The sequence below is a fragment of the Podarcis vaucheri genome, assembly GCF_965113315.1.
Source record: "Podarcis vaucheri genome assembly, chromosome: 8".
Classification (NCBI taxonomy): Eukaryota; Metazoa; Chordata; class Lepidosauria; order Squamata; family Lacertidae; genus Podarcis; species Podarcis vaucheri.
This window is the reverse complement of record NC_138766.1, coordinates 35,783,020-35,803,482: the sequence shown is the minus strand read 5'-3', so window position 1 is coordinate 35,803,482 and position 20,463 is coordinate 35,783,020. Positions and strand designations below refer to the sequence as shown.

At 41.6% G+C, this 20,463-nt stretch overlaps 1 protein-coding gene across 8 annotated transcripts in view; it reads left to right on the top strand.

Moving 5' to 3' along the window:
• Positions 1-20,463, top strand: part of DCDC2 (doublecortin domain containing 2) — a 48,184-nt gene that overhangs the window by 13,340 nt on the left and 14,381 nt on the right. For all 8 annotated transcript variants that reach the window (XM_082235008.1, XM_082235007.1, XM_082235010.1 and 5 more), the window contains 5 exons: positions 11,759-11,835; positions 11,923-12,054; positions 16,935-17,081; positions 18,241-18,295; positions 19,262-19,412. In XM_082235008.1, coding sequence (XP_082091134.1) covers positions 11,759-11,835; positions 11,923-12,054; positions 16,935-17,081; positions 18,241-18,295; positions 19,262-19,412 — 562 coding nt within the window. The remainder of the gene's footprint in view (positions 1-11,758; positions 11,836-11,922; positions 12,055-16,934; positions 17,082-18,240; positions 18,296-19,261; positions 19,413-20,463) is intronic.

Below are 20,463 nucleotides of genomic sequence, written 5' to 3'. Positions count from 1 at the left end.
TTCAGAGTAGGCGTGTAGAGGATTGTCCTGGGAACATATTTTCTTTAAGAGGTTGGTGTAAAGATCCAGAACAGGGATCTCCTATATTTATAGTGAAGTAAATTATGTGCTGGCAACTTTACTATCTAGGATAAATAAACATTTCAGAAATAAGATTTGTTTAAAACAGCATGAATGATGCATTTGGGTTGTATTAAAAGGGCAATCCATTATGTTTTATGGGATTGTAGTATTGTAGAATAAAAACGACTCATACTTAAAAAGGAGAACCAATAGCTTTATTTCTTGCTGGTTGAGTGACCCAGCTCCTGAAGCACTGGATTTAGCATCTTAAAACTCTGGAAGAGCATAGCTCTCCAAGTTGTTTGATAGTTAGTATCTTGGTAACCTAATTAGCACAACACGCCACACAAACACTGTTATTCTTCTGAAATGAATACCTTGAGGATTCAGTGCAACGTTGACCAGAAAGCCTGTGAAAACAAAGATGATGCTTCTGCTTTACACATGCTTTGCTAATTGCAACTGTGTCCTTCAGAAAGATAATGGCCAAACATTCTAATTCTGTGTATAGCAGGAGTAGGGAGCCTTGGACCTGGAGGCTAAATGTGGCCCTCCAGGCATCTCTGTCTCACCCTTAGAACTCTCCCCAAGCCATGTCCCACAATAGCACTGCTCTACACCTGCCTCAGGTGTTTTTGCCTGGTGAGAATATGTCCGTCAACTGCAATAATGCCCCTAGCTTTCCCGGATGGTGAAAGTATAGAAACATGTGGCTTATGCTGTTGGAATGTAGGCTACTGTACAAAGGTAAATATGTAGCTCCACCCACTTTTTGCCCATCGTTCCTCTCAACACTGACCTGTGGGCTACGCATGAGGAAACGAAGCCTTTGGGTTGAAAATGTTTCTTCATGCCAATCTGTGGTTATACCAATGAATACAGTCCAGCCCAGTCCCAGCAAGAGGCAACGCTGGTACAAGGATGTCTGTGTACACAGATAATCCTTTTTACCTGGCATACACCTAGGATTTCTGCAAAGTGGTTGCAGAGGTACACATGTGCAGACAGAATGATCCTGCACTTTGTGCTAATACAGCTCCCTAAGCATGTTCAGAAGGAAACAGGCTATGGTTGTGACAGGGGGTGTGTGGAGAAGAAGCTCTGCCGGTAAGCGGCTTGGGGAAAGGAACTAGTGTTTCTGTGTAGTCTACTGAATGTTTATATGCATGTTTTGCAGACATCTGACATTAATTCCTATGTTTGGCAATATGCTTGCTTAGACCTCCTCATTTTCTGTAATTTGTCCTTGTCATTGTAACAAAAGAGTAGGCCAACATCTTGCTCTCTCTCTCCATCTCTTTATGCATATATGTAAAAACAAGATGCAAATGGGTGAGAAGAGGGGTTAACTCACAGATCAGTCTGTGAAATCTTGATAAGAGAGACTAGATTTCTTCTGTTAGTGATGCAAAGCATCCACATACTTGGAGTAACCTGTTATTGCTTTGGGGGGGGCAATCTAATCATATGCAAACAACAGTGATTTCATTAATCTGAATAAGCTTCTCCTTTGTTCTAAATATTTTTTAAAACATTTTTTTTTACACTCACTGGTTTCTTTTCATTTGCCTGATAGCCTTTCAACCTGATAGCAAGAGCATGTAATCAGACTTTTGGGTTCCCTTGACCTCAGTCTGTCCTAAGGGAATGCAAATATTTATACTAAGTTTACCAGGGAGGACTGAATATAATAGACCATTGTACTGAACTGCCCTAGCTAACCATGGTTCATTACATGAGCTGATCAACTTACTATGTGCTGTGCAACGAAATCTTCAAAATATAAGGAGGTCCAGGTAGAATGCCTTTATGAAGAATCAGATTTGGAAATTGAGGTTCTGTTTAGATATATACATCCTTAATCCTGCAACAAAAAGAGGATGCTGAACAAATTTGCCTCTAGACGTACTATACATCCAAGCTTGCTTTTTGTAAAGAGATTGAACTGAAATATGATACGACAAACAGTGTGAGCTAACAATTTTAGGGGTGCAGAGCTCAAATGCAGTAATGGTAGATAATCCAAAATAGAATTTGCTTGAATCTTAAGTACTCCTTACCATTAAGCACGTCAGATGAAGTAGGCTGTTACCTTTTCAAAGCCTGACAATTATTTGCCTCAGTCTATTTTATTGATTGCATGTTTATTTGTTAATTTCATATCTTATCTTTCCACCCAAAGGAACCCAGGGTGGCAAAAGCTAATTGGTATGGTAGTGGTGCACAGTATTTGCAGCCTTCTCATGTTTATTTTTTAAACCATATACGTAAGTATAAGCCAAATCACCTCGTTGTGCTTCATATTATCTTGCCCTCTGAGGTGAAGAGATTACCCCATTGGCCTTGGTGTAGCATTAATAGCTTGTTGATGCCTCTGGAACCAGAAATGAAAGCCAAAGCTACCTGTTAGGGTGGAGTGGGGGGGAGAAATGAAGTGGGGTGTGTGTGTGTATGTGTGTATATGCACAATGAGCAAAAGGGAAAATACAAAAAAAGGTTAGAAATAGTTTGCATCTGATCAGTGGACCAAGCTGAGGCGGAATGCTGCTGATTCTTGTGGGAATTTATGCTGCTTTAGGCATGAGGTGGAGAGTGGAATTCTGGAAAATGAAAATCAATATTGTTCCATCATGTCAACATAAAAGCTTTAGTAGGGCTAGAATGTCTTTTTCAACCCAACAGTCATGCTGTAATTTTAGTTTAGACTGGAACATAGATAAATTCTGTGAAAAAGTATGGCAAAATAGAACAGGGAAGTAAGGAGAGATGGAGAATAAAGATATTTACTGGGTTAATAAATAGTGATAACTGACCAGTTTCCACGCATATTAAAAGAACAGTGTGGCCAGTTTTATATCTGATAAACAGATATTATTTTAACTGTATCAGATAGGTCACTGCATCCATTCATATTAAAACAGCCTGCTTTAAAAATATGTTGAAAATAAACAAATGATAATGAGTGTAACATGCTAAATGTGTTATTTTGTTTTTTGCCAACAGTTAGCATTGGAAGATGTAAGTACCCGTGTTGGATTTTTATTGACAAATTGCTAAATTGTCTAAACGTTTTTGAATAAGGTTTATCATGGTATAAGAATGAATGTTACATACAATGTCATTGGGTGGTATCTCACTTCAGACACATTGATTTCAGTGCATATACTCTGAATATTACATAGTAGGACACTTGTCATAATATATCATAGCTTTGATCCACGTATACATTTATAGTCTACTTCCTACTCCTGTGCAGCAACAGAGACTTTGCATGTACAACCCCAGTAAAGCTGTTGGTAAAAGTAGTGATTACTGGTTTGACAAGGGTGGAGGGACTGAATTCAGCCCGCTTTCCCCCCTCCCATCCTCTGAAAAAATTGATCTCTGGTGGTATTGTGGCTAATCAGCTGCAGATGGTTATAGAAGCAATTTTGTTGTAGGTTATCACTTTGTTGTGAATTTAGCAGTAGATCTGATTACCTATTTAGGATTTCCAGGGCCTCTGAGGCTCAGACCCTTAGACAGAGAGAGTGGAGTCTGGGCACTCAAGAGTAGTACCTCTTGGCGCGCAAAACAGAAGCCTATATGCATCTTTTAGGTGTATCTCAAGCCTTATTCTTTGTGTGATCTCTAGTGGATTTTTATTGTCATCTTCCCAACATATTTTCAAAACATACTTAATACACATGCAATGGTGTTTGTTTCTAAGTTGCTCCATTCCACAGAAATAGAGGGAGAAATACTAGAGCAAGAAGAATATTATTGGAAAGGGGTGGTTTAAAATCTGACTGGAGGGGAAGGCTGGGGACTAGATTGCCCAGTGGGTCCTGAGTTCTCAACTCAAGATCTAACTTCTTTCCCCGATGAGCCTGAGAAGGAGGCTGTTATATTCAGTGGTCTGTGTTTGCCTGAGTTTGAGTCTGGACTAAGGATTCTGAGTCCCTGTGTTCTGATTTGATACATGATATCCAATCACAGAACATTTCAGGATTTGGGCCTCTGCCATTGGCCCTTAAACTATGACTTATGATTCGCAGCTTGGAAGTTTAGGCAGCTAATCATGTTGAGAGTGGGAGTGGCCCAGGCCTCCAGAAATGTATATAAGCAGTTGCTTTGCCCCTGTTGTCCAGTTCCATAGTTCAATAAAGGTTCTTGCTGTTATCACTGTGTCTTGCCATGCGGGAACCCACCTACACTTCAGAGGCTAAAATAAAAACAAAACTTTGAGGTGGAACATGATGTCTAGATGAAACCCTCCACCCCTATTCTCCCCCTCTCATAGGTAGTGAGCATGCTTAGATCTCATTGGGGTTTTGTTTGCTCTCTTAGGTTTTCTTTTCTATTTAAAAAGGGTGTTCTTTTTCTACTGTAAACTTCAGGGTTCAGCATGAGCATGGTGATAACTCCTTCTTGTTCCTCAGTGGGTCCATTTTGGCTGCAATTCTCACCAACTGAACTTGCCATTTGGAGGAGTGATGAACCGCCCTCCTACATACCCAAGTGCCCAGAGTGATGTAGGGAAAATCTACTTTTACTAGTTAGAAAACTTTGAAGAAAATATTCCTCCATTCTCTAGGAACTTGGAATTTACTTTACAGTACTAATATTCTGTGGGAGTGTGATCCTTAGTAAGTATGGTTAGAGTTGCAAGCTTCAGTAAGTTTAGGTTGGAACATACTTTTGTAAAACATGCATAGGATCATGATATTAATCATGCTATTAATGATACTAATCAAGTGTTTCAGTGACCGATAGGAAGAGACTTGTTTTAACTGGCAAGGGCAAATTCTAATTTGTGATACTGAAAATAAAGCACACACATATATACTGACCCTCCATGTCAATTGTAATACAGAATGAAAAAGAAGTACCGGTAAGTAAGGATGACTCTACAGACACTGACTGGTATTGACAATGTCTGCATTAACAACACAATCCTGACTACTTAGAAATAAGTCCTATTGATTCAGTGTGACTTGTCCAGGTAAAGGGATATGACAGACAGAGAAGCTTCAGCTCACAGGTTAATCTTGGCCTGTTGGGGGAGTCCAGTATGGGGGAGTCCAAAACCATGCCCACTTGTCAGCTAACCTCACTGAGTGATGTCAGCTGATGGGCAGTGTTTTTCCTCTCCTCAATCCTGCTGGGATCTGCTTCACATGCTGGTGAAATGGTTCCCTGAAGAGAGCAGGACTGAAGTCTTTTCTCATCAGCTGATGAGAAAAGAGATCAGTTGTGGCATGCTGCTTTGCCAGCACATTACCTATAGGAAATGCATGGGCAGAACAGAACCCCTCCTCCCACCCCATGGCGCAGGACAGGTGGGTGGGAGAAGGGGGTGGGCAGGACCCCCCCACCTAGCATTCCCCTTGAGTCATCATGTGGTCAGGTGATTGACAGGTGGTCACTCTGCCCACCTGTCTGTTGGCTCAAGGGGTGGGGGAGCATAAAGGTTCCTTGCTCCCGATTGCCGCCTAAGTTGTAAATTATTTTGCATGCCCTTCAGTATTTCGAAAGGTTGCCTTTACTGAAGCTTTGGTAATTTGAAAATGTGTTTTATTTTTAATTGTTTAATTTACTATCAGTAAAAAGGCAGGTGATTCTAAAAGTTATTTAAGTAGTTGGCAGCTCTAAAAGTGGCGTGTCAAGCAAAGTTATGTCTTTTGCTCAGTGGCTCCCTTACCATTTTTGCTGACGTCTCCTGTTCCACCAACATACCAAGTTCAGGAGACGGTGGTAACTCATCACTTTTGGCCTGCACTGCACTTAATGCAGCAAACCAAGGTCAACTCAAAGCGTAGGCTTCCCATCTCTTTATAGTCGCTACTGTTTCTGTTCACATAAACTGGTGCAGTCTTGTTGTGCTGTAGGGAAAGCAAAACAGTTTTATTTTCTAAAATTAATTTCCTTGCTATTAGACCTAACTTATACTTTTGTAGTAGAATGGATACAAGTCAAATGTTTGCCCCTTTCCTGCATATATGCACTCATAGCAGCTTACAACTAATAATCTTTTGCGGATAAATATGTGATTCCCAGTCAATCACTTCCCTGCTCTCCTCCCAATGGAAGATTATTTGGACTATTAGAATTGACATTAGTTACATGGCTCCAGGCCTTTTTTCTTATCAAGGTACCTGGGAACTTGGAGGGGAGGATCAATGATGAGAAGGAAGCATACTTAACACCCTCCCCCCTTCTAACCAACTATCCATAGCAAAATCCTTCCTCCCGGAGACAATTCCTTCTTGGCCTAGCTTTCAAATTTAGACCCTGGAATTAGCAATAGAAAATTGATGGATAGGACTAAAGGGTGTAGGGGTCAAACATTCTGCTGATTTCTCCCTGCAAATGCTGCCCATATTAGCATTATGAAGGAAATACTGAGTTGGGCACTCAATGTTTCTCACATAATTTCTGGTTTAGATCTCCTGACAGATCCTTAACATGTGTGTCACCTGCTGTGAGGATCTCCTGATCACAGCCAGTCCGCTTAAAGCAATCTAGGAACCAAGAGTCCTGTTTCTTAAATTAAATTAATACATTAAAATCCCATTGATTTGCAAGCTGTTGTGTTGAAGTTTGAGCCTGTGCAGCTGAGGTAAATGGATCCTGTCCAACTGAGTCTATCCAGCTGAGTAACTTTGGATTATTGATATCATTTGAAGCATGCTAAGGATCTGTCTACTAAGCAGGCGATTAAAGGCTGTGGTGATGTGAGATCCTTAACATAATTACAGATTCCACGTTGGTTAATATATTACTTTGTGGTTCCTGAGGGGATCGTATTCCAGACAATGCTGTATTGTGGTGATTTGTAAATAAATATATGAGCAGCTGAACTCTAAACCTGAAACTGGAACTTAGGGCGTGTGTGCAATGGAGCCTCCAGTTCAGTATATTACCACACAGGTAGAATTGTGGGAGGCAATGCCACTGGAACATGGTCTTCAAGTGTTAAACCTTTTAAAAAACTATATTTACTGTGCAACCTGAACCGATGGCAGTTTGCAGATCATTGGACATCAGCATGGAGGTCATATGACGAGTGTGCTGCCATAGTTCATATGAGAAACACCATTCACTGATCAACTATCATAGCTCATGGCCAAAATATCACATTACACAGTTATATCATTCCCCCCATACCATTTTTTTAAAGGAAAAACAATCAAAAGAAGCTGGATCTTGAAGACAGGCTGTTTGACCATTTGCCTGCCATCCGTTTTTCTGCTCAAAATCTCCTCCATTGCAATTCCACTCATGGGTGGTGGAAGAAACTGGTTCCAGTGTTTTCCAACCCTGTGGGAAAAAGGAGCAGAGAGTGAGCAATTTGGAACAGGAAAGATCCTAGCAGGGTCAAGCCTCTTTATTCTTCTGCCCTACTGAACCTCCAAGCCTCCACCCCCATTGTTCAGGCTGGACACTGAGGTCCAGCTCCAATGGCCTTCTGGTAGTTTTCTCACTGCAAGAAGTGAGGTTACTGTGAACTAGGCAGAGGGCCTTCTTGGTAGTGGTGCCTGCCCTGTGGAACACCATCCCATCAGATGTCAAGAAAATAAACAACTATCTGACTTTTAGAAGACATCTGAAGGCATCCCTGTACCGGGATATTTTAAGGGCCAATGTTTTACCATTTTTTTAATGTGCTGTAAGCCGCCCAGAGTCGCTGGGGAAACCCAGCCAGATGGGAGGGGTATAAATAATAAAATTCTTCTTCTTCTTCAAGTCTGCAGTCTTTTGCTTGTGCTTTTCCCCAAAACAAAAATGTTCAGGAAAAGATTAATCCAACCACAAGTATTTTACAGGCTGTCCCTCAGTTGATTGTTTTGCCTGTGAATAATTTCACTATTAGTGGGGCAGAAGAGCACATTCTGCATCCCCACACTGAACTCAAAGCACTCCCTTTCCTCCTCTGAAATGGCACAGGAGAAATCCCCTTGTGCTTATCAGAGTTGGCATCAGATCTCCCAGCCTCAATAAAATGCAAACAGTATGTAACTATGGACAGTGCAGGAGGCCTAAATATGTGAATCTGTCTGTCTCTATGAGAAAATGCATACAAGATGCAGGCTTAGGGAACTCACTGCAGTATCTGCTATAAGCAAACATATATTTGGTATTTGGTGTAATCAAATCTGTGAAAACAAAGCTCTTTTTGTAACCAAAATGACAAATGTCTAAGCAAATGTTAATCGGGAAAGCTGCAGAGTTAGCTGAATATTGTTTTCATTAGGGCTAACCAGTGGCTCTTTTCAGATGAACCGATGAATGCTGTCCTTGCTCCTGAACCGATTTATCCATCTGATTTTCTAAACAAAGCCTATGAGAGTATAACTTGTATGGCTTTGATAAAAAGGATCCAATGAATGAACTGAGACTGGGAATGGGGTCAGTTGCTGTGAGCTCTTCCTTCCCTCTAACGTGTTCACTGGTTGTATGAAAAGGGATAATCATAGTGTATATGAACTTCTGTTTAAAGTTTTGTTTTTAAGAAAATAGATTTTTCTGAGAAGTTCGTTGCTTTACTCTTACACTTGAAAATATGTACAGTGGTGCCCCGCAAGACGAATGCCTCGCAAGACGGAAAACCCGCTAGACGAAAGGGTTTTCCGTTTTTGAGCTGCTTCGCAAGACGATTTTCCCTATGGGCTTGCTTTGCAAGACGAAAATGTCTTGCAAGTGTTCCGATTTCCCCCCGCTCCCCCCCTTTTTCTAAGCCGCTAAGCCGCTAATAGCCTTTTAGCCGCTAAGCCGCTAAACCTTTAATAGCCGCTAAGCCTTTAATAGCCGCTAAACCGCTAATAGCGCTAATCCGCAAAGCCGCTAATAGGGTTGCTTCGCAAGACGAAAAAACCGCTAGACGAAGAGACTCGTGGAACGGATTAATTTCGTCTTGCGAGGCACCACTGTATGGGCATATTTCACCCTTAATCTCTATAATTCTCAGAAAATGGATTTTTTTACCTAATTGCAGTGTAAACTCCAGAATCATGGAATGATCTCATATCCAACTAATGCCTACTCTGAGTTGTTGTTGTTGTTTAGTCATTTAGTTGTGTCCAACTCTTCATGACCCCATGGACCAGAGCACGCCAGGCATTCCTGTCTTCCACTGCCTCCCTCAGTTTGGTCAAACTCATGCTGGTAGCTTCGAGAACACTGTCCAACCATCTCGTCCTCTGTCGTCCCCTTCTCCTTGTGCCCTCCATCTTTCCCAACATCAGGGTCTTTTCCAGGGAGTCTTCTCATGCGGTGGCCAAAGTATTGGAACCTCAGCTTCACGATCTGTCCTTCCAGTGCACACTCAGGGCTGATTTCCTTAAGAATGGAGAGGTTTGATCTTCTTGCAGTCCATGGGACTCTCAAGAGTCTCCTCCAGGACCATAATTCAAAAGCATCAATTCTTCAGCGATCAGCCTTCTTTATGGTCCAGCTTTCACTTCCATACATCACTACTGGGAAAACCATAGCTTTAACTATACGGACCTTTGTTGGCAAGGTGATGTCTCTGCTCTACTCTGAGTAGACCAACTGAAATCAGTGGACTTATTTGTGTCTCTTGATTTCAGTAGGTCCTGAAATGGTAACGTGCTTGTTTTTTGTTGTTTGATAGTTGTGTGTTTCAGGGGTATTTTTTTTTGGTCTGTATAATGATGTGCATTCCATTGAAACACACTTAACAAATCAGCATAACTTTGTAATTATTCTCAAAAGAAAAAATAACATGCCTTGGTCACACCATGCACTCCCAAATGATTGGCTTATTTTAGAATGGAACTGTTTTGTTTTCCAGACGCACCAAAGGAGTGCAAAAATACTAATGACTCTTTGATTAGAGGCTCATTTAAAAATCAGATTGCTGCAACATCTATATTTGGAAGATATACACCCCTTCAGATATATTTTTTGACCTCCCCACATCATTGCGAGGGTGGATTATTTCCACAAGGACTCAAAGAAGGAAACATACTCTATAGCTTAGTATCCTGTCGAGAAGCTTTGATAGGTTTCATCAGCTTGAGGAAACTAATTAATTGCACACTTCTGGGAATCTTTTCAATGGCTTGTTCTTTATGATTAGTGAGTCTTTCTTTAGCTCTGCAGTGTTAGAAGGCAACCATCCTCTGAAGTCACATACAAAACACCATCTAGAAAAAGATTTGATTTCCCACTGGTTAGATGTGCCAGGCTGCCCCATAAGCAGTCCAAATTCTGTAATACTTTGCCTGAAACTTTTACTGGGGTATCGTAAGTGGGTAGTTCTGAGTGTATTTTAACTGCAGGTGTAGCTTACTGGATGTCAGTATGAGAATTGAGTGCAAGGATGTGTCATCCTGGAAGTTTTGAAAGGGCTCAGAAGTGCATTTGAATATATGTGTAGAAGCATTGGGCTGTGTGATTTTCTTTTCTGAAGGGTGGGATATAAATGGAAATAATAGTTAATAAATCATCATTGGAATCCATTACTGTCTAGATAAATACTTCTACACTTAGTCCTTGTGACCCACTATGTAGAGCAAAAGCTCTAGCAGTTCCTGAAAAGCTAGGGAGCTGAAAAATATTGCTAGTTATTAGAATACTTTCTAAGGAAATCTCTCCCTCTCCCTGGAACATCATGCTTCCAGTTCATGGTTCCTCTCTAATTCAAGAATTAAAGTTGCTTATTTTTTGTGGTGGGTGCAAAAATAGCCTGTTACATAGGTGGCAACTCCCTGGGGATCTGGATGACCCAGCACCCACAAAATTCCCCATGAGGAGGCTGGGCACCCACAAATTTCACTCCATGGCACCCATGGCCCCAGGCATCCATGGTCGTAGGGCCAAGTTGGCACTTCTGGCCTGCTACCAACACTGCCTGCCACTCCCCTGAGATGGCCATTTTTGGGGGGCTTGTGCTGGCGTAAGGGTTTTGGTTCAGCCAGTTGAGGCCTGGCTCTGCCGGGAAGATGGGATTATGGTAGTGTATCTACAGCTCAGACGGGATCTGATGCTTATGCCAGAGATCCACCATTTCCCAACTCTCTTGTCCCTGTGGATTTTGGGGTTGGATTGTCCCCTAACACAGGAAATCTTTAAACATGGCACAGAAAGGAGGGAAGGGGTGCATGAGGACAATGCCCACAGGCACAAGCCTCATGTATGTATAGGATTAATAGGCTCAGATATGTTCTGCTGAACTGGGTTTGGACTGCTTTTACAGAATATTATGTCTAAACCAATACTTTGCCTCATTTAGACATGAGGAGCTGTTAAGGTGGATATAGCTTGATAGCCTCCTGGCTGGTATCAGATGGGAGATAGGTTTCTTTCCAAGCCGCTGAACATGGACTATGAGAAACAGCCAAGAAATTAGCAGATCTGACACTGGGAGGCCAAATTTCCTGTGACTCAGCAACACCACTTGCAAATTGGTAGGCACTAATTAACTTTTGAAGTTCAGGGAAGTCGTGGCTAGAAATAACACAGCTACGACGAAGAAGAAAAACGAAGGATTTTGATGAGAAAGTGGAAAGCACAATGTCAACAAAAGCACAAATAAAACATGACTACAAACCAGAGTGGTATGTACTATGCTTAAGGTTCTGTTAGAAAATTGGTCCTGGGAAGAATAAGGTTAAGATTTTAAAAGTTGACATAATGACAAGTTGAGACAGAATCAGTTGCTGATTTATTTATTTTTTAAATCTTTCAGGTGAAGCCAGTTTCCCACAGCAGAATCAATGTGTCTGCCCGGTTTAGAAAGCCTCTTCAGGAGCCTTGCACTGTTTTGTAAGTTGGGTTTTCTGATAGGCAGTTTGAGCATCATTATTTTGAAGAACATCCAACTGATTGCAACTTTTCCTGTCCTCTTCTTAGCCTGATTGCTAATGGTGACCTCATAAGCCCGGCCGTGCGTCTTTTCATCCCCAGAAGAGCACTGAATCAATGGGATCATGTTCTTGAAATGGTTACTGAAAAGGTTACACTCAGAAGTGGCGCTGTGCACAGGTAAGATGAAATGGCACGTTGTCAATGTGACCACAGTTTCAGGTTTTTGCTAGCAAGGTGCAGCTGAGCAGGACCAAGTTCTAGGGGCGAAAGTGCTCTAATGTTGTACATATACATCCATAAACTGGGTTTTCAGCCCTTTTGCTATTTGGTAGAAGCTGCCAGCAAATGCATGAACTATTTGCTCAGTTGATGCTCTGCAGTGGCACCTGAAAGTGGTATTGGCTGCTTTGCATCGGCTGCAGCTGGCAGGTAGTGTCTTGCCATATAGGCAGCCTGGGAAATCCTTAGGTTTCCGCTCTGTAATTTCTCTTCACCACAATCTCCAGGCTGTTTTAAAATAAACATTACTGTGTGTCTGAGCACACCTGGGTCACCCCATGTACACGACTATGATAATGGCTCAGGTAACTATAGGACAGTGCTTGGGGGGAAACTGCATTGGCTTAGATCTTCTCTGTGGCCAAACCATTCTAGGACTTCTGTGCTTCTGCCTTCTCATCTTTGCTTGAATACCTTTCTTCATGCCGTTGTTCACAGTAAGTCAAAAGCCACCTTCAGACATTCAGAGTGAAGAGGGCAGCAGAGGCACACTGCCCCGTCCTCAACATTTCTGTCCCATGTGGGTCACCTTGACTTCCCACATTCAGTGTGAAGGACTGAAGGGAACACAGAAGTCTCCAAGTGACCAGGAACCCTGTGTTCATACAAACATGTTTAGAAACCTCTTTTAGAGATCTTCCCACTCAATATGGAAAACTTGGGGCAGCACTTGGGGTTTGCATGACCCTGCATGTTGTTGGAATGTCCCGATAGTTTGCTGTTAACATCTGGATTGGGGGTTTCCAGTTCTGGTTTGAAAGCAAACTGGTCCAGGTCCAGAAGAGAGCTTTTGTCTGGGAAAACCCAAAAGGTAAAGCATGTTACCTTGAGAGGCATTTGTACAGCACACTGTGTTTCTTCCCTTTTGTTTTTTCCATGTTTCCTGTAAATCCAGTTTTTGCATTTGATTTCTTAAAACGTTAGAGGACACATTGAGCTAGCTAGTACGATTTATCATTGCTTGTTTAATAATTAACAAATTAGCTATTGTGACTTGTGGTAGCTGAACTATCATTAGCTTAGCTTCCCGTAAAGGCCATTGATTCTGAAAAACGTAAAAACTCTTCATTAAAGAAATGGATGCAACGTTTAGAGGGTTCAGTACAGCCAAGACCGATCTGAACATTAGGGTGGGCTTTTTCCTCAATTACACACATCAGTAGTCATACAAAAGGCACGGCTTGTGCATTACATTTCAGTTGCGGACAATGGGGGCACTTACTTGACCTCCCGGCAGCTGTGTTGCTGTTGTTTACTGAGAGGCGTAAGGTGGTAGGAAGTTGGCATTGCAAATGTACCAGTAGGAGTGCTGGATTGGCCCTGCTAGTGTGTTCCCACGTTGCTACCCTCCCCCTTGCCTTGCTCCTCCCACTTCCCTTCCAGGAAGCAGCAATGACTCCCCTGCCAGGCGGTCAGGTTAGCCACTGCCCCACCACACTGTCCGCTGATGCAACATTTCTGGTGCCTCAGAGAGGTTAATGGGCAGGCAAACCCTGTATAGTGTTGTAAACAAAATCTGCCCTTCTACCCATATGGGGTATCCAAGAGCCCATATAGAGTCCTACGTAGGTTCCCTATTGGTAGGAGAAAATAACAGAGGCCAACCAGAGAATATTGAGAAGCAAAGCAGCTAGTAAGCTTGATCTTTATTGATCTGTTGCAACAGGGTCCTCACTCACCACACATAGGAGGGAGGAGGAACCCCGAACAATGGCGTGCAAGGCCTTATGTAGACATTTTAAATTCCCTGCCCTGGAGCTCAAGACCACCCGTCCATACATCATAAATACATCACAGAAGGGGTGTAACCTAAGACCACCCCCCAGATACATCATACCTACATCACAGAAAAGGCGGTCTAAAACAGAAATTTGAATGTTGTTTTTCTCCTGTCCTTGTTTATCTCCTGTCTGGCAGGTTACTTGATTGGATTGCATGGGGAGCCTGGCCAGTCTTTTGTAGTGATAAATTCTTAGTTCCTGGGCCAGGTCACAGGCTCACACCCTATTCATATCTTAAATGTGCCCTTAAGACAGGATTTGACCTTGCAGAGAAAACATTTGCTCAGATTGGGAATCAAAATGGTTTCAGGTCGGTCTTCCTGTGCTAAACTACATACGTGCTTGCTTGGTTGGTACACTTATGAACATTTAACATATACCTAAGACCTCAAAAATCCTATCACAATAGCACTGAGCAGAGGTGGAGAACTGCATCTGGCTGGCGGGCCAGATCCTTATTTCCCTGCTCCCTGGCAGGCCAAATTTGACAAGTGGATGTGACATTCCAGCCTGACAGCTCTGAGCACAACCCTGTAGTTTGCACATGCCTACAGCCACTTCCGCCTGAAGCAGAGGACCTGTTTAGATTGGGCTGCAGAAGTTGTAATTCTCAAGGAACCTTCCTCCTATGCACACAAGCTCCATTTGACCATGTGAACTCCAGTGTCTAAAGGCTGTTCCCTCAGTTATAAATCTAGTTAATGGAAGAATGCCTATCAATCACATCTGTGATAAAAATCGCAGCATGGGAAATGCGTGTTTATGTTTGCTTGAGTCATGGCTGGTGCGCTGCATCACCCTGTTTATGGTGACTGCTCCAGTGATGGGTGGTCCCTGACTGTGGCAACATTGGGAATTAGTGGTAACTGGTTGCTCATGTGAGAGTTTTGTTTTGTTTTGCATAAGCTGAATAAAAATGGAAACGTCTGCTTGCAATATAACCAGTGTATGGTGTATTACCTCTGCACCAATATACTTGTCTAAAATCTTACCTACTTGTCTAACCTCATTGGGACAAACAGGTCTTCTGTCTCACTTGCTATAGACTTCATTCATTCATTCATTCATTCATTCATTCATTCATTCACAATGATTCACATGTATATCTCCTGCCTTCCTTCAAGGAGCTCATGGCTGTGTACATCAGGCTGAGTGTTAGGGACTGTCTCTAAGGCTGTCCATTAAGCTTCATGGCCAACTGGCGATTTGGTCCAACACTCGCTCCTATACTATGCAGATTCGCTGAAAATTTGGCTGCCATCACAGCCTACCTTGTGTAAAACTTCACTTTAAACTTGCAGCAAAATTGGTGAAGGTCAATTCCCTTTTTCTCTGCTTAAAAAGAAAGAAGGAAGTAATGTCCAGTACCGAATTCAGGGAGGAAATTAGTGAGGTTTTCTAATAACTTCAGAAGTTTATCCTGTACTGTTGTGTCTTGCCAATGATTGGGTTTAATGATTGCATTTTACTGTTGAATTATTTAATGTTGTTTTATACTAATTGGAAAGTGCCTTGCAATCACTTGTCTGTGTTGAAGGGTCATCTAGAAATTTTGTGAAATAAATTAATAAATTTCTTCATGTCACAGGTTTTTTTTAATCTTATAAGTGACATTCGGGTTCATTTCCATCAGCTAACATTTCAATATGGGTTACTAGCATAGTGAATGTTCCGCAAATGCATGTCAAACAGTAGTTTAGCTACATGCACAATAACCCAGTTAGGCTATGGGAAATTCAAGTAGACGTGCACATTTTAACAAATCAGTTAGAATGTCTCAAAATCTGGCCAGTTCTAAATGGGTTTTGTTGGCAATTTGTGTTGGTGTCAGTATTTTTTCTTAATAAACTCAGAGCTTTTCTGATCTGAGGAGCACATTGCAAAGTTTAAGTGGACAACACAGTCAATGGTCAGTATGGAGCTATGTGGAAGAATTACTGCACTCTGAGCTCAAGTACTTAAAAGTGTGACGTTTCCTTTAAGGGGGCCTTACACTTGCTGAATTCTTTGAGGTTTTGACCAGTAGACTGCTGAATAATTAACTACACTGTTTTCCCATCAGCATTTTAAAGCACACTATAGATGAACTGGCCTTCCATCCCATCTAGTGGCTCTTATTAGTGGTGCAGGTGTGGAACAGAGCTTCCCAGGATATTTAAGAGATGCTGGTAGATTTGCCTTTGGTATAACGTAAGTGGTTACAAAATGCTAAGTTTGGTTTCTGCAAATGATAGAACATGCCCCTCCCCAAAAAAGTATTCTAGGAAACCTGAAATTTCAGAGTTATAGAGGGTGAGCCCGGCTTCGGCTGGGGAGGGCGGGATATAAATAAAATTATTTATTATTATTATTATTGTTGTTGTTGTTGTTGTTGTTGTTGTTGTTGTTGTTGTTGTTAGATCAGCAATATATGCATTTAGCAATCCTGCACCCCTCAAAGCCAACAGTCCAACTGAGCTTAGAGATTTAAATATTAAGCAACTGAGAAATGCTTTTAAAGAAACAGCTCACCCCAATTTCAAAAACTGTTGTTAAAAACAAGAAGCGTTGTCACTGTTTCTAAGAAAAAGGACAAAGCGAGTACTGATAAAGCTTACATGGAAAGGCATTGGAAAAGACATATTGTATTAGGCTTGTTTCCTCTACAACGTGGGACCAAAATCAGGTAGGGCTCAGAAAGAGCCCTGTCCGAAACCCTGGAGAAACCACTGCCAGTTGGCACAACAGACTCATTGGTCTGATGCAGTATAAGGCAGCTCTCTGTGATCATAACACACAACTTGTGGGAGCCCTGCCAGTGGTTCTTCAGACAATTCCTTCCAGTTTAGTTGACATTGTTCCAATGATGGGGCAAAGTGGGCTCCAAGGGCAAAGTCTTCTCTCTTCTGGAAGAGGGCTCACACTGTGCCACTAAACTTCTCAGTGATTAGTTCACTCTTTGAAGGGTGTGGATTATTTATTTCAGTTGCTAAAGGAAAGTGCTCATATATCTTACAGGCTCTACACTTTAGATGGAAAACCTGTCGAGAGTGGGATGGATTTGGAAAATGGGCAGTTTTACGTAGCGGTTGGCAGAGACAAATTCAAGAAGTTGCCCTATAGTGAATTGCTGTTCACCAAGTCCACCATGAGGAGATCGTATGGGTAAGTTTAATGGGTTTTTGTACTAGCCATATTTATGAACATGAATTATGATAATACAGTGCCATGAATCCAGGTGTGTACTGCAGCTAAGCCCATTTTTTGACGTGGATGGAATTTTTGTAACTTTTGGGTTCTATAGGTGAAAAGAAGTTACACAGTGCAGCTGCAATTGCTGCTGATATCTGTCTCTTTTATTGCCTAGTTCACATGTTTTGCTTGTTTATATGAGCATCTAAGTTATGATTACTTGCACAGACAAAAACATATAGTGTGAATTAGACCCAAAGCAACAGGTTAGAAGGATAAAGAAGGGTTTGCATCGTTTGACAGAGTGAAGATACCCTAAAGCTAGCTTAATTCACTCTAACCTCCTTCACAAAGTGATAGATCAGAGCTCCTGTTTGAATAAACTGGCAAAGTCAACGGTTCTCACTTGAGGAGTTTTCCATTCCTAGTTTTTCATAGCCTTTTGAGCAAATTTATTTTGGCCTAGTTGCAAAAGTTACTGTCCTTCACAAGTGTTTTATTAGACCACAAATAAAAGGGCATTGTATGCAACTGCATGTAACTGCTTCCTCTGCAGTTGGTCTTTGAGTTGACGACCATGGCTTGTGAATATCTGAAATGGTTTCTAGCTTTTCAGTAATTTCTTATATTATATAGGGTCCTTCCTATGTGTGACAATTGCAAAATATACCACAAAATCATTTGCTTCTAAATACCTTGGGTTGTTCCAGATGACCTGTTTTTGAGCATTCATCACGATTCATTTGCAGAAAGTTTGTGTGGCGGTGAGATGGTGTCCTCTGTTTATTTAGCATCTATTCTGATTTGTTTGGGTGGACGTTATCCAGCATTACTTCAGTCAATTTGTTACCCACACTTTGCAGTGCATTTGCCTCTCACTTTCCTTACTGCAGAAAGTCCGTTTTGGAAGAAGTGGGTTTGTTAAGCAAGAGCACCAAACTGACTTTGATTGTGCAACCTGGATTTGCCAGCACATGATTGAATCACACTTGGAAATAGTGACCGTCTAGAAGCACCCTTATAAAGACATTATGTTTGTTGGCAATAGATAGGCTGTTTCAGCATAATAATTCATGATGTTGAGAACATTCCAAGTGTTTTAAAACTGAAATACCATTATTGTTTCCTGCAGCTCAAAATCATCTTCACTACCTCCTATTGGTGGATCTGGAAAGTCTAAGGGGAGTGTAAGTATTCAGAAGTAATATATGTTTCATGGTTAAACGGCTTGTTTAACTCTATCAGATAAGATGTTATTTTCTGTTGCGGGTCTACACAAGCATTCTTGGGATACAAAGAGAAGAAGTTTAAGAGACTTGAGCTTCTTATTTCCTTTGCATGTTTGTCACCTGCAAAATTGTATGAAATAATGCCTCTGTCATCAAATATATTACTTTCCAACCTTAAATCCAAAGCATGCTCTTGGCAAGATTCCAGTTTGGGAATATTGATAATAAAACTGATTTTGTATGTGTGCACTTGAAAAGGATGCTTGCAGTGCAATCCTGTTAATGTCTTGTTAAAAGTAAGCCCCATTGAAATTGATGGGGGTTTACTTTCAGGTCCATAGGTAAAGGGACCCCTGACTATTAGGTCCAGTCGTGACCGACTCTGGGGTTGCGGCGCTCATCTCACTTTATTGGCCGAGGGAGCCAGCGTACAGCTTCCAGGTCATGTGGCCAGCATGACTAAGCTGCTTCTGGCGAACCAGAGCAGTGCACGGGAATGCCGTTTACCTTCCCACCAGAGCGGTACCTATTTATCTACTTGCACTTTGACGTGCTTTCGAACTGCTAGGTTGGCAGGAGCAGGGACCGAGCCACGAGAGCTCACCCCATCGCGGGGATTCGAACTGCCGACCTTCTGATCAGCAAGTCATAGGCTCAGTGGTTTAACCCACAGCGCCAGGTCCATAGGTGTGTATATATCAGGCATGTCCAACTTTCAAGAGACTCTGTTCTATAAAAAACTGACAGTGATCTACCAAAGTTGTTAAGGTTGTTGAGCTTTTTTTTGGGGGGGGCACGGACCAGTAGATCGTGATCAACCTGTTGGACATTCCTGGTATATATGATTGCAGCCTATGTAAAGTTCTGTTTTAAGTTTTCACAAATTAAATGGTCTCCTTCTCCTTTTTGTGATGGAACCACCAGTCCAAATCTACTGACACAGCAGAGACAGTGTCCTCTCCTCAACCTCCAAAGAGAAAAGAAAAGCACGTACAGAATCAAGATATTAAAAAACCTGCTAAATCAAAAGAAAACGTAAAAGCAGTGACTAGATCTCATGTTCCCCCAGATAATGGTAAGTACCTGAAGACACTATTTTAAGAAGTAACAAGAACAGTGGCCAAATCTTAAAGCTTGGCTGCCTTTACTATTTGTGACTCTTGTGCTTTTATCATGAGCGAGTATGAATTTTGCTAAAGATTGCTGTTTCCAGACATGGCCCTCTTAACTTAAAGATATGTATATATTTAAATGTCCCACCCCCAGACTATTAGGAAAGCCTGTCCATGAAATAAACCCTGTTGGGCAAGGACAGGGTTGCTTTGCATTTTAAATCCCTTCCATTGATTAGGCTGTTCACGTCTTTTGCTTCCTGCAAATGCCCCAGGTAAATGAAGGAGGAAGCGGTGATTGCAGTCCTGGTATATACACACCGCAATGTCATTGCACAGGTGTGGGTACCACCTCCATTCCTGGGGCTGCCTACATCCGTTTTCAAATGGACATACAGCAGGGTAATGCAGAAAGAATCAATCCTCAGTGAGCTTTTATCTTCGGAATGAAACCAGTTTCTCAATAAGCTCTTTTAAGGGGCAAAAAAATAATAATAGAGTTAGACTATCATCTATCTATCTATCTATCTATCTATCATCTATCTATCTATCTACCATCTATCTATATCTATCTATCATCTATCTATCTATCTATCTATCTATCTATCTATCTATCTATCTATCTATCTATCATCTATCACAGCCTAAGAATCTGTAGGGGATATCCTCAGCCTTGGTTCACTTTATCCAAAACAGAAAAAGAAAGAAAGATGGATTATATCTTGAGTAAAATGAATCCATACTCTATGCAGATCATTGGATCCAACATTAATTAGTGCTGACAAGATCCTGTCTTCTGTGAAGGCCACATACCACTTTCCTAGTTACCTAGTTCTGTTACTATGCACTTAACAGAGGAAAGAGAACAATGAAGAATCCTAATCAGTCAATTGCTGCAGAGACTATGGTGTGCATTGGGCCTCCATCAGAGCAGCAGTTCAGAAGTGTTGAGGGACTGTTTTTTGCCAAAATGTTACAAGCATTGTCCTGAAGCTGAATTAATAGGCATTTGTA